The 21647-nt window shown below is 27.7% G+C and overlaps 1 protein-coding gene across 1 annotated transcript in view; it reads left to right on the top strand.

Moving 5' to 3' along the window:
* Nucleotides 1–855: 855 nt before the first annotated feature.
* Nucleotides 856–21647, top strand: part of LOC100212449 (NEDD4-binding protein 2) — an 80248-nt gene continuing 59456 nt past the window's right edge. The window contains exons 1-8 of the mRNA XM_065813161.1: nt 856–1235; nt 17528–17755; nt 17831–17921; nt 18000–18062; nt 18173–18228; nt 20221–20309; nt 20580–20656; nt 20782–21626. Coding sequence (XP_065669233.1) covers nt 1085–1235; nt 17528–17755; nt 17831–17921; nt 18000–18062; nt 18173–18228; nt 20221–20309; nt 20580–20656; nt 20782–21626 — 1600 coding nt within the window. The 5' untranslated portion in view covers nt 856–1084. The remainder of the gene's footprint in view (nt 1236–17527; nt 17756–17830; nt 17922–17999; nt 18063–18172; nt 18229–20220; nt 20310–20579; nt 20657–20781; nt 21627–21647) is intronic.

The raw sequence follows: 21647 nt of genomic DNA on the forward strand, positions 1-21647 counted from the left end.
GTAATATAACTGTATTGCCATCTCTTATTTTCATTTTTGCAGAGTTTGGTTTAATTCTATTCAATGGAACCATTGGAAAAGATCATTTTTTCGGTTGACGGTGCTACTTTTGTAACTGATCTTTGCAGGATTAAGCCAAAATCTTTTCTTTCGTATCTTTATAGTGTTTCAAAATCAATAAAAATGCAAAAATGTGGCAACACAAACCACTTGGCCCAACTGGACAACCGCAATGTCCATTTTCAGGATTAAACCTATCTAAAAGTAAAACAGCTGGTCTCAAATCTTCACCATATGATTTTTTATTCATCGCTTTAACGTATGTAAAATTTTCATACATTAATGTTTTAACTGAAACTATTTTGCGACTTTGTAGCATTCTAAATGATATTTCTTGTTGTCTGCGGCTACCATACTTTTTATAGTCACAATATCTGTAAAATATATCTTCATTAACAATAGGGTATAACATCTCGTTCGATGACCATTTAGCTGTAATTATAGGTATTTCAAGCGGATCAAGACTGCATTTAAAACGATAATACATGTTTGCTTTTGCTTTCAGTTTATTTGTTAGCTTTTAGTAACGTAGAAACATTTTTATTTTGTTTCGTAGTTCCTCTAAAGTTTCTACTGAAGATTATCCTATTTCTTTTAACCATTTAACGCATCGTTCTTTATTAAAACTTTCTACCTTTTCAGACATGATAAGTAAGGAAATAATAGAAGCAGTGGCAGTAGTGTTTGGCTAAAGTTTCTTATTAACAAAGTTACCATCTTTACTTTTTTCCCAACATCGAATTAATTTCGAGACCAGGCCTCTGGAATGAATTTGGCTAATCATTGCCCCAAAGTAGGTTTTGAAAAACCTCGCATGCGCAATAGCTTGTGAAAACTTTCTAGGTCTGTGTTTTATTTAAAATCGCAAAACCTACTTTGGAATAACTTAAGAATTACTAAAGAACTTTAAGCAATAATATACCGATTAAACGTAAATAGTTCACTAAATTTTATCGGTCAGACCACTCTTCTATTATAGTTTCCTAACTTAATTTACTAATATAATGTAGGTGCATTGTTTAGAATGTTAGGCACCTTTTATATAGACTCGGATAGTAACACCAAAGAACAGTTGAATAAGAGAAATGAAACAAAAAAGAAATTTTATGAGATTTTTAAAAAAGAAATTGAACTTGAAATTATTGATATGGTATTTTCAAATTGTAAATACAATTGTAAGTAATTTATATAATTCGAGTTTTTTATGGTTGTGATTACTTTTTTCTTCTTCTCTCTCTCTTTTTATACAAAATATGAATTTCTAAACTGTGTTAAATAAAATATATTTTTTATAGATATCAACTATCTTTTGAAAAAAAAGCAAGAGTCACACTAATTTTATTTTTAATTTATTGATTTGATTTTGTATAAGTTAATAGTTCTTTTACTTTGCTTGTATTTTGTTCATATTTTTCGCTAACAACTTTAATTTAAAAAAGATTTTTTGAATTAAAGTTTTAAATTTTTAAAAGATTTGTATTATTTTTTATTATTTAAAAGATTTATTTTATTATTAAATTATTTATTTTACGGTTGTTATGATTTTCTTTTTTTTGATTTTTATGTTAATTGCTGCCTTGCTTTTTTACCATTTGAATTTTTTTTTTATTGCTCTTTACATTTTCAGGTGCTAAAGTTTAACTGATGTGCTTTAATTTTTTTTTTTAAAACAAAAGAAAGCAAATTTAAAATTTAAATAAGAACTTTATATAAAGCAACTTCATTTTTTGACTTTAATTTGTTTCAGCTAAAGTATTAACTACTGATATATTTCTTTTTTACTTACATAAAGAGAGTCACAAAAATTTTTATACGACAAAGTATTAAAGTAAACAGGTTTAAATTTAAAAAGATTAACATTTTTATCTAGATTTCAATGTCTTTACAAAAAAACATTAAAAGGTTATTAAAAAAATAATATTTTGTATATTATATAAAAATCAATTAATCATATATTCTAAAAAAAAAAAAAAAAAGATTATAAATAAAAGAAGTTTTTATTTATAATTTCTTTCTTTTAATCTGCTTATTTTTAAAACGAAAATTGCCTAAATGTTATAGTATCACAGGCCTTGTTTTAAATAAAAATGGCTTAAAACATTATCTCATTGTGCTTTTGACGTCATAAAATTAAACTACCACAATAAAATATATTACTGCAAAACAAGTTTAATTTACTAATTAGGAAAAATAAATCTAGAAGCGCTATTTTGTAAATGTATATAAGGCTGCTATGAATTGCAAAGTTGTTTCCCGTCCCCGCCCGCCTCATATTTAAAAATGATACAATTTCATCCATTATATGTTTTTTGTGTATTTTTTCCATTTTTTTAAAAAACCTAAAAAGTAAAAGTTAAGTGGTATGGCAAAATATGAAAATACTCATGTGAATTGCTGCATACATGACTCCAACTGTGGAGAAAAATCGCGTGCTGGAAAATATTTTGTGTAAACAATAAAGAATAGTTAATTCTTCATCGTCTACACAAAGGGTTCAATGATATGGTTTTAAGCTCTTCCAATAAAACTAATCTGCATTTATCTGACCATTTTCTGGAAAAGTGCAAAGTAGGAATATCTTCAGAAAACATCTATTCTGTGGATGGTTTCAGTAAGTCAATTTTAATAGGGATAATTTTTAATTACTGTGTCATTTTTCATATTCATTTATCTATTTAAATTAAATAGACAAATGAACCACCTATTAAATTTTAACAGACACACACACACATATATATATATACATATATATATATATATATATATATATATATATATATATATATATATATATATATATATATATATATATATATATATATATATATATATAAATATATATATATATATATATATATAAATATATATATATATATACACATATATATATATATATATATATATATATATATATAAATATATATACAAATAAATATAAATATATAAAAATAAATATATGTATGTATATTGATGGGCATTATGAAAAGTTTTCTGAGTGATATTGTGGGATACCAAAAGTATTTTGATAATTATAATAAACCCCAAAGATATAGACATAGAAAGAAACAAGTATCATCACTCTCTGTAGATATTTTAAATTCACAATCTCAAAGATTGTTTGGTAATCTTTTATCTGGCTTTTGGAATCATCCAAAATGGAATCCTTTTAAGCAAGAAGTTGAGATGCTGGCTCAAGGGCTTCAAAAATGCAATGTTATAAAATCCAAAAGAAGCCAATTTCTTATAAATCATCATACAAATGAACAAGTCCAATGTATAAGTAACTGGCGTAATATAATGTACATTCCAGCATGACACATACCATATGAAGATATCACTGATCTGTCAGATATAATAAACAGTTGAGAAATTGATCAAATCTATTTATTAGAAGAATTAGACCTTCTATCAAATGATCATCGCCGAAGATATGAGTATATCGAAGAAGTAAAAAAAGGACTAAAAGTACCTACTATATTAGTAACTTATTCTCCAGGAAGTAACTTATGTAACCTACAGTGGATTTGGCATACATCTGCCATAGATATTAATTCTGCTCTTCATTCTAGCCAATCCTTAATTAAAACAATTAAACTACAAATTCCCAAATATCACTCAAGAGCTATGCGAAAGGCTGCTTTTGAAAAATGTGGTCTGATTACTTCCTCTGTTAAGAAAAGTATTTTAAGACATATGTACAAAGATCTAGCTAGGATGTTTCAGCTGCTGACACGTTATCCGAAGCCGAAGTTGATAATCGAGTAGATATATTTTTTGAACTTGAAGATCCTGATCTGATATACGATTTTTGTGAACCTTACGCTGGTAGACATACACTATTTGATACTTTTTGGGGTAAAGCAAAAGAATTTCTTGAAGAAGACATTGGGACTGCTGTAGATGATAGTTGACATTCACAAGCTGTGCATTTAGCAAAAGCAGTTTCAGTTAGAGATTTTCGAGATCAAGTTACAGCCAAACTATCTGATGAACTATATGATGATACCCCTACTCCATCTAAATTATATATCCAATTGGAGTTTATGCCAGCTAGAAAAGAAGCAAAAACTTGGCAGAGGTACACAGGGATTTTGAATGTGAAAAGAATGATACAGCAAAGACAATGGCGTAAACAACACCCTGATTCTCATTATGCAGCTTGTATATTTTGTTATCATTTGAAAACAAGGGATGTATCTATACTAGTTTGTGCTGATGACAAGCATCAGATTAAAGTAGGAGAACCTTTATGTCCAGTAGCATCAGCCGAGCGAGGTCGTCAGGTGCTTGTTCATTGAAAAATGTTGTTTCAAGTTAGTGGTCATGACTTCACATGGTTCAGTATGATTCCATCTGTGTCACTGGTTGTTGATATACTAGAAGAAATATTTGAGTCTTGGTATGATGGCCAAGTAAATGTGGCATATAAAGACAGTGCATTGGAGCCTTTTTCTCCAATTAGACATGCAGTTGAATTAGCAAATCTTATATCTGAGGCTGCTAAAATAAAGCCCGTTTTGTTTATCTATTCTGATGGTGGTCCTGACCTTCATGAGTGTTAAACTATCTATGATTTCCCTTTTTTATATCTTGATCTTGACTATTTGTGTACTACTCGCACTGCTCCTTATCATTCATATAGAAATCCTGCTGAACGAGTAATGTCAATCTTGAATATAGGTCTTCAATCAGTTGGTGCTGCTTGTGATAGAATGGTTGACAGTAGTGAAGAAGCTAGAAAAAGCTGTAATAGTGTTGCAAAAATAAGAATATTTGCAGAAAAGTATAATCTTCACTAAGATATATTGAACTCAATAGAGCTTGTGAAAATACTTCTGAGTAAAATAACTGAAAGATTACAGTTAAAAGACAAAAAGTTTAATGTTATGCAGTCAGCTTCTGAGGAACTTAAAAATGAAGTGTGGAGTTGTTTGAATAGATTAGATTCTGAGTTTAATCTAAGCAATAGTGAAAAAATTAGTCTGAATTGTTTGACACCAATTTTAAAACAATTTTTAAGTCATTTTTGCTGTCAACGTTACTATTTCTTTGAAGTGAAAAAGTGCGGTAATCCAGAATGTGAAATCTGTGGCAGGTTGAAGCTGTCAACTGAAGAATTCTCCAAGGTCAAATTATTTCTAGACTCTATGATGAAAGATGATGGTCACTTCAAATCTTATGAGGATATTCATGGGACAGAAACTTCTGAAAATGATAGACCTTCACTCAAGAAAGGTAAAGTTCTCTTCCTTTCTATGCTAGTGTACAACATCCCAAGAATAGTGACATAATGCTGTGTTGTGATGAGTATGGTATGTGGAGAATAATCTATGCTTCACGAAAACTTAAAACAGATGAGAGGCAACTGCTTGAATATGCTCTAGATTAGAGTATCCAATACTGGTCAAAAAATCAGTACTGGTGTTTTGGTATTATAAAAATATAATACATGAATATCGGTATTAAAACCCGTATTAAATATTTTATATTTTTAAAGCAAAGTAAATAAATTTAAGAATCACGAAAACTTGAAAAGAATGCAAATTTATTGATCTTTTTGGTAGAACCTTTATCTTCTATTCCATGAAAGTAACCTCTTAAAAACAAAGAGCATTCAGAGTTTTGTTGTCCATTCTGCACTGCAACTTGTTTAAAATAATACTGGCAGCAGAAAATGCTCTTTTGGATTTAATGCTAGTTGGCCCAATTGTTAAAAGATCATAAACCTGTTGGCGATATTTTCCTCGCACACCTTCATCTTCGAAGAGGCTCATTTCTTTTTTTAGACACGACTATATCACCAGTGGGTTGTGGTTGTTTCCTGATAACCTTATAGTTTGTTTGTTTACAAATGGCCTTGTACATGTCTTTTTTCATTGATTTCTCAGAATTTTTTCCTTCTTCAATCTCAACTTTGCTAAACTCAAAGTGAAGAATTTCCCGAGCTCATTTTTCAACAGCAGTGCTTTGATTCCAAAGTCCCTTCTGATTTACAATGCCCAAAAGTGAATTGAGATTACTCACTTTTGATGCACGTGGAAAGGTAAAACTTAAGTATTTGAGTTTCTAATACCATCTTCTAGACCTTTATGCAGATAAGAAAATAAATCTTCTTGCAATAATACGTTGTCTTAAAGCGCTCATAAATTCTATGCTCAATGATGACTTAATTTCACATAGCCTGTCAAACATAAATGTCAATACTGCATCTTCAAAAATTATGTTAGCATCCTTGCAACAAAGTGACTCAATGGCTAATTTTACCGGTAAAAATGCTGAGATAGTAGTTGAAACTGTTTCAAAATCAGTTTCTGTAAAGTTAATATTAAGTTTTAAATCTATATTTGATTTTTGAATGCACTTTAATTTGTAAAATCGTTCGAGCATTGCTAAGAGACTATTATTCTAATTTTGGAATCTGCAATTAAGAAGTAACAGGTGATGCGGAAGTTATCGGACAAATCCTAATTTCATTATTTAAGCATAATAATTAGTTTTTGTGGTTTTATGCGTAGGCATAAACGTTCTATAAAATAAAAACTTTATTATTTGAAACACAATTATTTAAAATGAGGTTAATCGCAGCTGAACAAAGAATCTTTTCGAAAGCGACTAAAAATGATTTTTGTAAATAAACCTAATATAAAAAAAATAAAATCGTAAATCATTTTAAAAAGGAAGGATTTGCTCGAAGTACAATATATGATAACCTAAAAAGGCTTGAAACTGTTCAATCGTTTTCTGATAGAAAGCACCCTGGTCGTCCAACATCCTGGACTAGAGAAAAGAAAGCCGAATTAACGAGACTTGTCATTAATCGAAAAGGGGTCAGTCAGAGAAAAATAGGTATTAAATTTGGTGTAAATCAATCGACAATTGGTCGTCAGTTAAAAAAAATGAATATTAAATATAGAAAACGTGAAAAGACTCCAAAATACACAATAGAACAACAAATAAAGGCAAAGAAAAGAAGCAGGAAACTAGTTAACCAATTTTATAACACAAAATTGCTTCCAGCAATCGATGACGAAAAATACTTTTGTTTTGCAGGGGACAACATGCCTGGAAGTTCTGGATACTACACAAACAACAAAAAGACATGCCCAGAAAGTGTTCGTTTTATAGGAAAAGAGAAATTTCCAAAAACATTATTAATGTGGATAGCCATATCTGACCCTGGTATGTCCGAGCCATTGTTTCGCACTTCTAAGGCTGTAGCGATCAATTCATCAATCTATATTAATGAATGTTTAGAAAAACGACTTCTTCCATTATCATGGAGATCATGGAGACTTTAACTATTTATTGTTGCCAGATTTAGCAAATTCTCATTAATCTAAAGATTCTCTAAATTGGATGGACCAATATGTCTATTACGTTGATAAAGAATCCAATCCCCCAAATGTGCCTCAAGCACGACCAATTGAAAATTTTTGGGGACATTTGGCACAGAAGGTTTACGAGGGAGATTGGCAAGCTTCAACAGAGCAAGTTTTGATTGATCGTATTAAACTAAAACTACAAGAATTTGATTTAAACTTTTTAGAGTCGCATATGAAAGGCGTCAGAGCAAAATTGAGATCAATTGCAGATGGTGGTATTTTTTCATATAAAAAATAATATATTTTTATTAAAAGATAAATGCTTTATTTGATTTAAAAAAAAATCAATTCATCAATCTATATTAACGAATTTAATATTTAAAAAAAATATAATAGTAGTTTGTTTTTTTATTTATAAATAAGTTATTGACGTTTTTATTTTGTCCGATAACTTCCGCATCACCCGTTATTCTTTACAAAATTTGAGCTTTACATAAATCTGTTGTACCTAATTTTTTAATGGTGAACCTCTGAATATTTGCACAATTTTCCTTACTTTTTGTATAAAGGGACCAATTTGACTATGTGTTTTTTCTGTATCTTGTTTTTAAATATCGTAATCCATCACTAATCCTTCCTCGTATGTATTTGAAATATTTCAATTTTCATATATTATAAGGCACCATAGTTTTCCTGCACTTCGGCATCTGAATATGAGTCGAAGTCTATTGATTTATTCGAGCAAAAGGTTCTTTCTTCAGTTTTTTTTTTTTATATAGAACACTTACAACTGCAAGTTGAATTGCATGAGCCAAACACAACTGTTGAGCAGCTGGTATTAATTTGCCTACGTTTTGCATGACTGCTGCACCATCATTTGTTAAACAAACAACATTCTTTTCTAATGACAAACCTGATTCAATTTTTCAGTTAAAAGTAAGACACATTTTTCTGCAGGTAAACCTCTATTGATTCGGAGAAGTCCTAAATTCCAAAACTTTGACTCCGAGTAAAGATTCACGTTTATGTATCACTGGTTCCTTAATGAAGTCCACTCATCAAAAGAAATACTAAAATCTTTTCCATTTAATTTATATTCTGATATTTCTTTAATTACTAACTGTTGAATAGTTTCGCTATAACTAGTGACAATTTTTTGTATAGTCGTGGCGGATTTTGGAAGTTTATCACTTAAATTTAATGCTTTTAATGATTTTCGAAGATCATCGGGTGTTATAAAAATTCTAAATGGAAGCCCATCAAGTGCTGTCATTCTAGATAAGATTGCTGCCAGCGAGTCTTCTGTAGTTTTTTTAAAATATTTAGTAGTTTTTGGAGGAGGTGTATCAGATATTGAACTAGATTCACCAAGAGGTTCAATAGCATCTCATTTTCGTAATGTTACATCATGCTTTGTTTTTAAATGTGTACGAAGGCTGCTTGTTGAGCCACCTGCTGTTTTTGTAATTTTTGTGCACTTCTTACACTTTGCACTATGCCCTTTTTCATCTTTGAGAAAGAAAAACCAAACAGAATATTTATCTCTGCCTTTTTAATGCTCAATAAACTTTTTAATTTCACTCTCCATTGGCTAAATTAGAATATTATCTCAATTTGTAAATATGTGTCACATATTTTATCCTCACAATATTTATATCAGTCACATAATGTGACTGATATAAACATTTAATATTTAAATAAAATGAATTTAAATAAGTTTAAACTTAAAAATGTTAATTTTTTAAACTTACCAAAGTTGTTTTTGGTAATTATTTTAAAAAAACTATCAAAGAAATAGGTATATAAAGATTTAGTAATTTGTAAAAATGTGAACTCGTTTTTTACTTTTAGATCCTCACCATATAAATAAAAATGTAAAATCAAGAACTCAAGAACTAAAGAATGTTTAACGCATTGCTTTAAAGTATACGCACTAATAATTGTTTAAAAAGAGAATAAAAACAACAACCCGAAATTATAAACCTCCTGGGAAATTTAAATGATTTTAAAAATAAGTCAAGTAATAATGAGAAGAGTTTCATCAAAGAGTTGTCAATGAATCAGAGTTTGACAACTTTACTTTTATATATTAGGTTTTTACTCAAACAAAGAGATTAAACACATGATAGAATAAGATATATTTTAAAAATAAACAACAAATGTTTACAAATTTTCGTATATTTATAATCTGAAATATGACAATGTGATGCGTCTCAAAAATAGTTGCATTTTAATATCTACTTAAATGTTATAATACTTTAATTAAAATTTTCGTTATAAATCAATTTAAAAAAGTACATGAAATATACAAGTATTGCTAAAAAAAATAAATAACAAAAACGACCATTCAAATACCAAAATACTGGTATTTAAGCCTTTTAATACCGGTATTCAAAACTAGACAAAATCAACTGAAATTCTGGTTTTCGGTATACTGGTATTGGATTCCCTGCTCTAGATGGTCTGTGTTTTTCTTGTGGTTCCTTACTGCAGGATACAGAATTGCCTGAAGCAAGATGTAGTGTTTGTTCAATCAATGAATTGTGGTGAACCAGTTGAACCTTTGTACTACTCAGCTAACTATGTTGGTATTTGTGTTTATTGTCCAGCAGATCTACCAATAGCAACACACAAAAAAGACTATTTTCCTCAATGTGACGAATGCTGTTCTCAGCCAAATATTCCTCACAGAACCACTAAGAAAAAGTAATGCACTGCAAACGTGTTTTCTGTGAGCATTATTATAGTACAGTATTAGTTACATAGACTATAATCATATTTTATAGAGAATATTATAAAAATACTTTTATTTCTTTGTTATTTTTATGTTGAGATGAGCAAGGAGGACGTTTCAAATATATTCTGCTTTTTTTACAAGGTCTTAGAGATAAGAAGTTTTATTTTGTAATAAAACATTGTTTAAAATTTGCACTATATAATTTTATTAGAATTTTCTGGGAGGGAGTTTAACATTTAATAACTTTAATAACATTTAACTTTTAATAACATTAGTTATCAAATATTTTTATACATTATAAGGTTATCAAGTATATTTATCCTTGATAACAAGGTTATCTAAGCTCCCTCAAAATATAATTTTGAAAATTAATAATAGTTATAACCATAGAGGAAGTTTTTTAATTATAAAAAAAATAAACTTTTTTAAGATGTCTTTTTATGAAGTCATTTAAAGTTTGTAAAATTTTTTTTTCATTTTTCATTTTGATAAAATCAACCATTAATCTATCAGTAAATATTCTTGTGGTTGCAAGATAACAAAAAGTTTTTTTAACATATTTCTTTTATGATTTCTTTTTTTATGCGTCATAAAACATTTTTTTATTTCTTTTGCTGAACATTTTTAATGGAAAAATTAAGTTAATAAAAATAATATTTTCTTTGTTTTTTCTTAACTTCTTTTTTCGCTTTTTCTTACATTTGTAAATAGCGCAAATATCAAATTGTCATTCAAACTTTTTTACATAATTATCATTCATACTTCATACATGATTTTTATAAATTTAATTACTTCTTTTATCTTACCGCTTAAACGATATCTTTTAAATATTTTAAAAATATTTAAAGATACAGTTTAAATATTTTAAAATTATAAAAAGTGACTTGACTGAAATGGCTTACAGCTTATGTTAAATGGCTTAATGCTTACATAAATAAGGCACCATTTTATGTTTTTTATCATATTTTTTTCTGAGAAACTTTCGGCCAATCTAATTTAGTTTCTTTCAGAGATATGGTTTTTTTTATTATATCGAAATTTTAGTGAAATTAGAGAAATAAATCTCAATTAGTCTGTATATCTGTATATTACTAGAGAATATGGGTGATATTGAATATGGAATCTAATGAGCTTACAGTTATTTCTAGGCCATTTAGTTTCTTCAAAGCTTCAACAAACTAGTTTAAGACTATTGCATTGCTCAAGCTTCATGACCAAGATCTATGATAGCACAGATTCCGTTTGGGATCGGCGTAGATATTATTAATTCTTTTGGAACTAAATAGCTTGTAGATCCCCTTCCAAAATTTTTTTATTTTCAATATCCTCTGATGAAGTGAAGTTGTTAAAGTTATCTGCTGCATTTAGTAGAGTAAATGGCGTGCAAGAACAAGAGCTGAATTTCCTACATAAGCTGGCTGACACTGTAGATCACAATATTTGCACATTAACCTTAAAAAGAACTTTTTGCAGAATGATTTTAATATCAATATGTTCTTCTTCTAAATGCAATTATCAAAGCCATGTTTGAAGCACAAGTTTATTACAAATTTATCTGGTCTTTAAAGATAACACCTTATCATGGATCAAGCTATCCCAGTTTATTAAAGGTAAGTTTTAAGCCAATAATAGGAATTGTATCTGAAATATTATGCGTGCCTGAAATAAATCTTGATCTTATATACTAATCAAAATCAACGACAGTTTATGAAAAAGCTTTATCATATTTTTAATTTATTATTGACTTGAAATTATTATTGAATTATTAAAAGAAAAATGTGTGAATATGAACATTTTGAATTATTTATTACTGGTTTTCTGTAAGAAATCTACTTAATATTATTGATTATCTTGTGGTATTGTGTAGTAAAAGGTGATTATGTTTCAAAAACAAAGTTTTGCGCGGCAAAAACATCGAATCAAATTTAAACTTTTAGAAAATAAATAACTTTAAAAAATAAGGTTTTTAAGTCATTGTTCCTATATAAATATTGATCAGGATAAAATTTGCTATCCATCAATATAGAGTTTATGGTATTTTGGAGTTATCAAAATTGACTGCATTTTTACCCTTTAAATTGGCGCTAAAGGGATGTTCTTGAAGTGAAATTAATGGGTCTTTTTTTATGCTCATCTAATGGTTGTCTTCATTCTACGTGCCAAATTTCAGCTTTATACTATGTTTGTCCTGGTTCGACGATATTTTAATTCAATTTCCCTGACTATCAATTAAAATTTTCAATCATAACCAATCATAAAAATGAATAGATACAAAGTATCCTAACTTTTATTTTTGTCCCTTCAAAAATAAAAGTTAGGATACTTTGCATCTATCTATTCGTACTTCAAAAATTTCTTTTTCTATAATTATCTTGAATAAAAAAAATTTCATTTAATTGACATGACATAAAACCTGGCTGTCTCTCTGGTCTACTGTGTGGTGTTCAATTAAAAAAGTATGATTTATTTGAAAAAACATGACTTTTTACTTGTAGTTATTTTAATTTTTAACTTGTTTTTTTTATGTAGTTTTTTTTTAATACAGTTGCAAGCCTTGTTTTAAAATGTTACGTTTAGAGCAATTTACGCATGCCTTTAGAGATTTTATGTAAGCAGTAAGCGATTTTGGTTAAGCGACTTTTTATCATTTTTTAATTTTTAAATTATTCAATAACCAGTAAGACAATTAATTTTAAAAAAAGTCATTAACTTTTGAATTACATACATGTAAAAGTATTTGTTACAAAAGTTTTGAATGACAATTATGTTTGATATTAGCTATTTACTAATGGATAAAACTCAAATAAAATTAAAAGTTTATTTTTATTTTGTTTTTATTTTATTTTAATGATTGATTTTTTAAGCTTGAAGCAAAATTCATAAAAACATAATTTAACTCTGATAAAAAATATATGATTTAATTTAAAACTAATTTAATAAAAATATATAATTTTATTCTGATAAAAAAATATATATTTTAATTTAGATTAAAAAAAATATATTTTAATTTTGATTTAAAAAATATATTTAAGTTTATTAAAATTAAAGTTAATGCTTGGGTATAACTTTTATCGCAATTATTTTTTCGGTTTTCCTTCTTAAACATTTTTTACTCAAAATTAAATTTTAAATAAACAACTGCATCGAAAATTTGCACAAAAAGTAAGTTAGACTTTTTTTTTTATAACCCATGTTAAATGGCAGTGATTATTTTTTAATAAACAATGTATACAGCAATATAATTTTAACAATAAAATAATAAACTAACAAACTTTTAATAAATAAAGTAAGTAAATTAACGTAATTTTTTTATTTGTTACTTACTAATTTTTAAAATAAAAAATCATTAGTAGTTGCAAAGCTGCATATAGAAATTTAAGAAATAATCATTTTAAAAATTCAAAAGTTTAACATATTTTAATTTATTTATGCAAATGTCGAGAAGAGAAAGAAATTTGTTAATATCAAATATTTTTATACTCACATATAGAATTTAACATATATTATCTTTTTTTGTTAACAATTTGTTGTAGATTACATTGTTTATTCTATGGATGTGTTGCTCGTTTTCTTTGCTGAAACAAAAGTTGTTACTAGGAAAATTTAACAGAGTTAACTTATTTAGCATACTTAGCTCCCATGACCTGTTTTTTGGGTCCTCTTTTGCTAGTAATATTAATAATGATTGTAACCAACCATGTTTAATATAGTATTAGGAGAATTCTGACTTGGAAAACCTCCCACTCAGAAAATTCCTATGCTTGTAGTTCCCCCTTATTGAACTCCTACTTAGAAAGTTCCTGCCTGTTAAATCCATATAAAAAAAGAGTCTTCAAAAATGAATTTAAATATGATTCTAGTTATAGCCTTACACAACTTTATTTTTCTTAATCTTTTAAATTTTAGGGAAACTTTAAATAATGTATGCTATTAGTTTCAAAAATATATCATCATTTTTTCTTTATTATAATTTTTTTTAAATATATATACAATATTTTAATTTGATGTTTAATTTCCAATTTTATGTATACATAATTTTTAAAATAGTTTTAGTTTTCATTTCAAATTTGTTTTTGAATAAATGAAGGCTGAAATAGAGGTATTTATAGTATATTGTTTCCAGTTTAGGATGTTGAATGCTGGATCTTCTTGAATCATTGCATGGGTTTTGCATGTGGTTATTTTTATGACTAGGCAACTTCGTCTATTGTCTCCTAATGAGGGTACAGCTCTAAAACTCATTTTTATGGTTCTGAGACCAGCTGGTAGTCAGGTTTCCTAAACTGGTAGCTCTCAGAGAGGCTGATTCCATCAACGGCTGTAAATTATCAGAGTACAAACAGTGCTATAATGCTCATAAAATGAGTCCCTGTTTGTACTTTTGGTGTGCATTGTCGAGGCCGCATTTGGATTCTTTTGTTGCGACAGGGTTTAATAATTGTAATGAGGCAATTGCTTGGACTGTTAAATAGTGTACTGAGTACTATCTGTGCTTTAAGGCAGGTTCTTTAACAATTTAAAAAATGACTAAATATCAAAAACTATAAAACACAAAAAAACATCATCACCAAGTTCTCTGAATGTATCATTCACTGATATTTGTGGTCTTCAAAGTAACTTTTCTTCTGTTGAGTCTTATCTCTTGCAAAGTTCACCAGACCTACTTGCTATTTAAGAGACTAATTTGAGTTTGGCTGTCTCATCTTGTGATCTTAGTGTTGATAGTTGTCTTCCTTTAACTCGTTAAGACTCCAATAGTCACATGCTTGGCCTGGGCATTTACTTCTGTTAGAATTCACCCATTTGCCGAGAAACTAGGTTTGAATCCACCGAACATTCTTTTATGTGCTTTTGTTTAGCACCACTTCACTCTATCCTCTGTCTCTTTGTTATATATTGCTCTCCATCTCTAGACTGCACTCTTTTCTATGTTATTTCTGGTCAAATTGACCAATCCCTTTTTTTTATCCTTCAGCCAATATCATTGTTGTTACTTCTTGCAACTTCCTTTAAGCTGACTAGGACTCTTTCCCTTATTTTCTTTGTGATGGCGATTGGGTAGAAATCTTTCGTCTTTCTGCTGCAAAATGTGCTTCTTATATAACTTTGTAAATTCAGACTGGCATGGAATCTTTTATTCCCTCTCAACGATTCCAAGTCAAGCTCCACTCTTCTCCATGGTTTCCTTATTCTCTCATTGTGCTGCTACAATTTCCAAATTTAACCATTACTTCCATATCTAGTGCCAAAATAATTCTCTAGAAAGCAGATGCCTGTTTACTATTGCTAGAAACCATTGTAAAAAGGTTTTGTTTAATGCCAAGCACGCTATTCTCAAGTCACAAAATCTCATATTTCTCTTGAAAATTAGGCTCCAGAGACTTCTGGAGAATCTTTAACAGTGTCTATAATATGGGCAAATCTTTTATTCCTCCTCTCTTGCATGGTTCAGATTTTGTTACCTATCCTAAAGACAAAGCTGAATTGTTTGCTAAGAACTTCTCATCAATCTCATCTCTTGATTCCTCTAATCATAACCTACCTTATATAGCCGACAACAGATTGATCCATTGCTTGACATTTGTATCACTTCAGCTTCTGTATCTAAAGTGATTTCCTGTTTAGAATCTTTTACAGCCTGTGGTCAGGACAACATACCTGTTATAGTCTTGCAGACGTTTTCTCTGGAGCTGTTGTATATACTTTCAAAAGTATTTAACAGGTGTTTATCAGAGTCTTGTTTTCCAGTCTGCTGGAAAGCAGCATCTGTTATCCCTGTTCTCAAAAATTCTAGAGAGTGATTCGACTAAGTCTAACTACCGTCCCATTAGACTTCTTCCTATTATAAGCAAGGTTTTTGAATCTTTAACTAACACTTAATCTTTTATCTGGAATCTAATGACCTACTTTCTGATAATCAACATGGTTTTCGATCTTCTCTTTTTACTGCTGATTTGTTAAGGGTAATAACCAATAGGTATTATGGTGCATTAGATAAATGTGGAGAAGTTAAGGCTATTGCTCTTGAAATTTCTAAAGCCTTTGATAAAGTTTGGCATGCTGGTCTTCTCCATAATCTCTTTTCTAATGGTGTATCAAGTAACATCTTTAAAACTATTGAATCCTTAGTTACAAATCATAGTATAAAAGTTGTCCTGGATGGACAACACTCTTCTTCATTTCCTCTAACTTTAGAGGTTCCTCGAGGTTCTGTTATCAGCCCATTACTTTTTTAAATTTACATTAGTTGCATCTCTTCATCGTACTCGCCATCTTCACTTCGGATTCTATTTTTTGTCTCCATAAGTCTCAAATCCGTCTTTGTATAAAATACACATTGTCATAATGTTGTTTCTTTCTCTTTTCTATAAATACTATAATGGATGCTGCTCTAAAGAACTAGCGTCTCTTGTGCCATCGAATTGAAAAATTCATTCTCGTGTTACTTGTTATTCAATTAAGTCTCATCCTTTTTCTTTGGCTGTTCCTAATTGCTACAAAAATTCTTATTCATCTATTTTTTTTCCTTGAACATTAGTTTTTTGGAATTTGATCCTTTCATCTTTTTTTTCAGATTCATACAATTTGCAATCTTTCATCTGTTAATTGTTATCTTGCTTTATAAGCTTCATCATTTCTCATCCAGTAACTTCCAACTCTAATAGTGGTTGCTTGCAGCCTTGTTGGAAATAAAGATGTTTTTTTTAAAAAAAAAAAATCAAATTGAGTTTTATATAATGTTATATATTTTATATACTTTTATTGGATTTGATATTTAATCAAATGGTAAAATTGTATCTTGTAGTATAAATTATACTATATATTTTTTTCAATTAAAGTAATTTTAAAGTTGTTTAAAATTTTTGCATTTTTTTGGTCGAAATCAAATGTTTCAGACATAAAATTTATTTTTTACCATTTTTAGTTAAGTTTACTAACCTAATTAAAAAAAAAAAATTAATGTGAAGACTAAAAACTAATATTTAGACCAAGTGGAATAAATATTAACCTAGCCTCAAAGAGTATATAATCATCCGGTTGCTCTTATTCATACAGAAGCATCACAGCAGTGTTAAATACGTATTTTAACCTGATTTAGCCTTTTCGCACTGTTATAAATTAGGTACATATTGATGGCTAGCAGAAAAGAAACCACTTACTATTTCAGACTCGATACCTTTTAAAACAACACTATTGATTCTGTATTAGCTTTTTATCTTCAAATGTGCTGTGTTTTGAGTTTCTTAACACTTAATTCATTTGGTGATTTCAATATTGAATCAAATTTTTTTATAAGTAACATTAAATTAAACATAAACTGTATTTATTTCTTATAAAAATTTATTTTATGACAATTATCCAAAAATTTTATATTGTATAATGATTTTTTTAAAATTTTTTTTTGTAGTTGAAGAAACATTTGAGCACTTATTAGGTATAGCTGAACAAACAAAAAAATCACATGATGTAAATCCTGTAAATAATAGTGATGTTTTATACCAAAAAAAAGTGAAAGCTCAACAACCGTTAAATTTATTGGATCAGTTTTCTACAAGCAATGTTTCTAAGAAAATGCACGTTGTTCCTTTTTCTCCATACAATCAACACACTCTTTATAGTGCAAAAAAAGACGAGGGTAATCACTTTAAAATAATCATTTTAGATCTGTTGGGAAAATTTCATAATTTTGATTTTTAATAAAATATTTAAGATTCATTCAAAAAGTTTGTACAAGATACCCAGAATTTTGTTCTGATTATAATGCGTGGCCTTCCAGGAGCTGGAAAATCAACAAAAGCAAGGTATTTTGTTTTAAACTTTTTTGGCATGAAATAAATTTATTAAAATGAGTACTTAAAAATTGCTTACGTTTTTATTAGGCAGTTAAGAGGTGCAAATGGTGTGCTATACTCAACAGATGATTTTTTTTTTATCAATGAAAGGTTAATTGATTACTAAAATAAATAAGTTTTTTTGAAAATTACTGTAATGAAAGAGATGAACATTTACTGTATTAATAAGTTAACAATCTAAAGTTTATAAAATAATTTAGATATAAGTATGATTCAACTCAAATAAGTGATGCTCACGAATGGAATCAAAAACGAAGTAAGGAGCCTTTCTTTCTTGACCTTTTGCAGCCAAATATAAGTTTTTGACTTAATGATAAGTTGATTTAAATTGACAAAAACATTTAGAATTTAAATAAATACAATATTTTATATAAGAAAATTTCGAAATTTTGTTTTTTTTTGAAACAACTATTTATATCAACAGGGCTTTTAATAAATTGGTTCTTGACACAGAATAATACCTAACCATTTAAGCAGGTTTGGACTTTTTGGCAACATGCTAGCCCAATAATCTAAATAAAATTAAAATAAGCCTTAATATTCTAAAACCTTTTCAAATCCAAATCTTTTCAAATTCCTTATCTACAATCAAATTTTTATAAATGACCTAGACACTAATTAATATGTGCAATTAGTTTAAAATAAGTTTATAACTTTACATTTCCTTATTTTTACCCCTTTTTATATTTTCTTTTGGAATTTTGAATTTTGTTTACTAATTTATAACTTTTTTTCCAATTAAAACTAATTACAACTTTTTGTCATATGAATTATTCAATGAATAACATAAAAATTGTATTAATGAAATTAAAGTTAGAGTGATAATCTGAAATTCTAAAAAATTTTGACGACACTAGAGCTTATTATTTTATTTTAAGAATAATTTCAATGTGTTTTGCAGACTGTAATAAAAGCATAGATGTTTTTCTTTTAAAAAGAATTAACTTTAAAACTTAGTAAGAATTTATAGCCAAAGGCTTGGTATCAGCTTTGACTCCAAATCGTACTAAACTGCCTCTGCTTTCTTTTTTCTTTTTTAAGGGTTAAGAGAGAGTTGCAAAAAAAAAATTTAAAAAAATTAAAAATACAGTAGGTCTTTTTGACTGTAGCGTCTTGACTGACTTTAGAGCCTTAACAAATTTAAAATTGGTAATTAAACAGTATAAAAATATGGCAAGTATAAGCTATGTTTTAAAAAACATATTGTTAATAAAGATTATTGGTTTTTAAAAGTATAGCTTTATTAAATTTGCCATATTTTTCAGTAAATGATAAGTTCTTTAAAAAAGTATAAGACTTTGACCTATTTAATCCTGCGTAAAAAGTGTGCAGTTTTCAAATGATCATTTTACTATTTAAAAAAAATGACAATTAAAAAATATTACTAATAACATATAACTTAATTAAGATTCATTGATTGTTACACTGCTGCAAACTGCATTATTTTAGATCTAGTTTTGTTCTAGAAATTTTTTGCGCATGGAATTTAAGAGTTTATAAAGAAGTATAGGATTGTATACAAAAGAGAGATCTCAATGAAGTGGAGGTTTAAAATAGTTTTTTCAAATCTATTTATTAGAAGTTATATATGAATTGATTTACAAGCTACATATAAAAAGTTTATTAATTGATTTACAAGCTACATATAAAAAGTGTAATTTTAGGTTATAAAGTTTCCTCTTTAATTTTTTTTTAATTGGTAAAAATCTATCACTTGTTGGTCACTTTTATTGGTAACTAGTTGTTGGGTCTACATGTCTTATAATAACATATATAAGATTCAGTTAAGTTTAGATTTAAACACTTTAGGTCTTAATCTTTTTCAGGTATGAGTTCAGTAATGTCTAACCTTTTAAGAATTCTAAATATTATACGTAGAATTTTGTTTCTTGCTAAACAGTTTTTAAATAATAGTTGGCAATTAGCATCAGTATCAGCTTTTAAGTGTATATTTGCATTAAATATAAAAATAAAATTGATACATCATTATAAGAAACGCACTTTAATTTGTTGTTTAATATCTTCCTTATTTTTTTCTGTAGTAAGAAATGTTTTGAATCTACAAAGTAATGCCTCGATATGTTGCATGTTTTTTACATTTTTATTTTGATTATTATCATTTACTTAGTCCCTTGTTTTAGATAATCATTGGCATTTTAATTAACTTATTTTTTTAAATGAAATGTTCTTTTTTAGTTGTTAGTTTTACATAGTTAATAAAATACTTATAATTCAATTTTATTTAAAGCAAAAGAAGGTATGAAGATGAAGATATCACCAATCATTATAGACAACACAAATATGATGGCCTGGGAAATGAAACCGTACGTTGCAATGGTAAAAAGTATATAGAATGAAACACACACAAAAATTTATTTTACTGTATACAAGTTGTATCTTTATTCATTTTTTATTTTTTTTTATTTAAGCATTTATTTTTGAATAATATTTTTTAGTTAGATAATAATTTAAAAGTTATATTTTAGAATTTTGTTTTAGTTTAGTTAGGATCAGTTTTGTAATTTGATTTGATTTTTAATTTTTATTTCAGCTTTGACTTATTTATTTTAATCTAAATATGAATTTGTAAATTTTTTTTCTATATAGGCATTAACACATGATTATGATATTTTCATAATAGAACCAGATACACCTTGGGCTTGGAACCCTAGTGAGCTAGCAGAGTAGTTGCAGTTTATTTATTTTTTAAATTTTTTTATTTTTTATTTATAAAAACAAAAATAATAATGGAGATTTGATTTTGTGGAAGAGATCATTTCATTTCAAATATAATAATTTTGTTTTTAAGTCGAAATGCTCATGGCGTACCAAAAGAAAAAATTGAGCAAATGAAGGAAAGATATGAAAAAAATGTAACAGTTGATAGTATTATAAAGAACTTTAACTTGAAAGTGCCATTAAGTTATAAAAAAAAAATTGATCCTGTGCATTCAACTCCATCTCTTGAAACAGATTCATCAAAAGTGGTTGACAAAAGTATATTTATGAGTAACGGCAATGAAGAGTACCATGAATATATTGAATTAAGTTGTATACCCCAAAATAATGTACATATAAACAGTGTTGATAAATTAGAGGATATTGGTAATAAAAATGTTTCTTCACCTCCCTTTAATTTAAAAACAATCACCAAAAACAGCTTTGGTAAAATTGATGATATTGTCACTGCTCTTAAATCTTGGTATTTTGGTTCTGATTCTAATTGCATTATTGAAGATACAAAACGAAAAAATGAAAATGAAAATAATGTAGTTAAAAGCACCTCAAATGAATCAAATTTTTCACATGAAGTTAAAAGAGATAAAGAATTTTTTGAATTTAACATCAAATTTCTTACTGAGTGCTTTCCGCTCCAAGATAAAAATTATTTATGTAAATGTTTTTTACAATTCAATGAAAATCTTTTGACAACTTGTGATTATTTATGTGAGCAAACTAATATATCTGTTCAATTTGATATTGACAGAAATGATGATGCATCCGCCAACATGAATATTAACCAAAATTTGAATTTTCAAAATTGTGGAGAAATATTTTATTGTGACGTTAATAATGATAAAAATGTAAACATTAAAATTGATCAAAGACTTGGAATGGAGTTATCTAAGAGGTTTGGATTGCCAGATGACATTGGTGAATAATTTTAAATTTATT

This window comes from Hydra vulgaris, chromosome 12 (assembly GCF_038396675.1).
Source record: "Hydra vulgaris chromosome 12, alternate assembly HydraT2T_AEP".
NCBI classification, from domain to species: Eukaryota; Metazoa; Cnidaria; class Hydrozoa; order Anthoathecata; family Hydridae; genus Hydra; species Hydra vulgaris.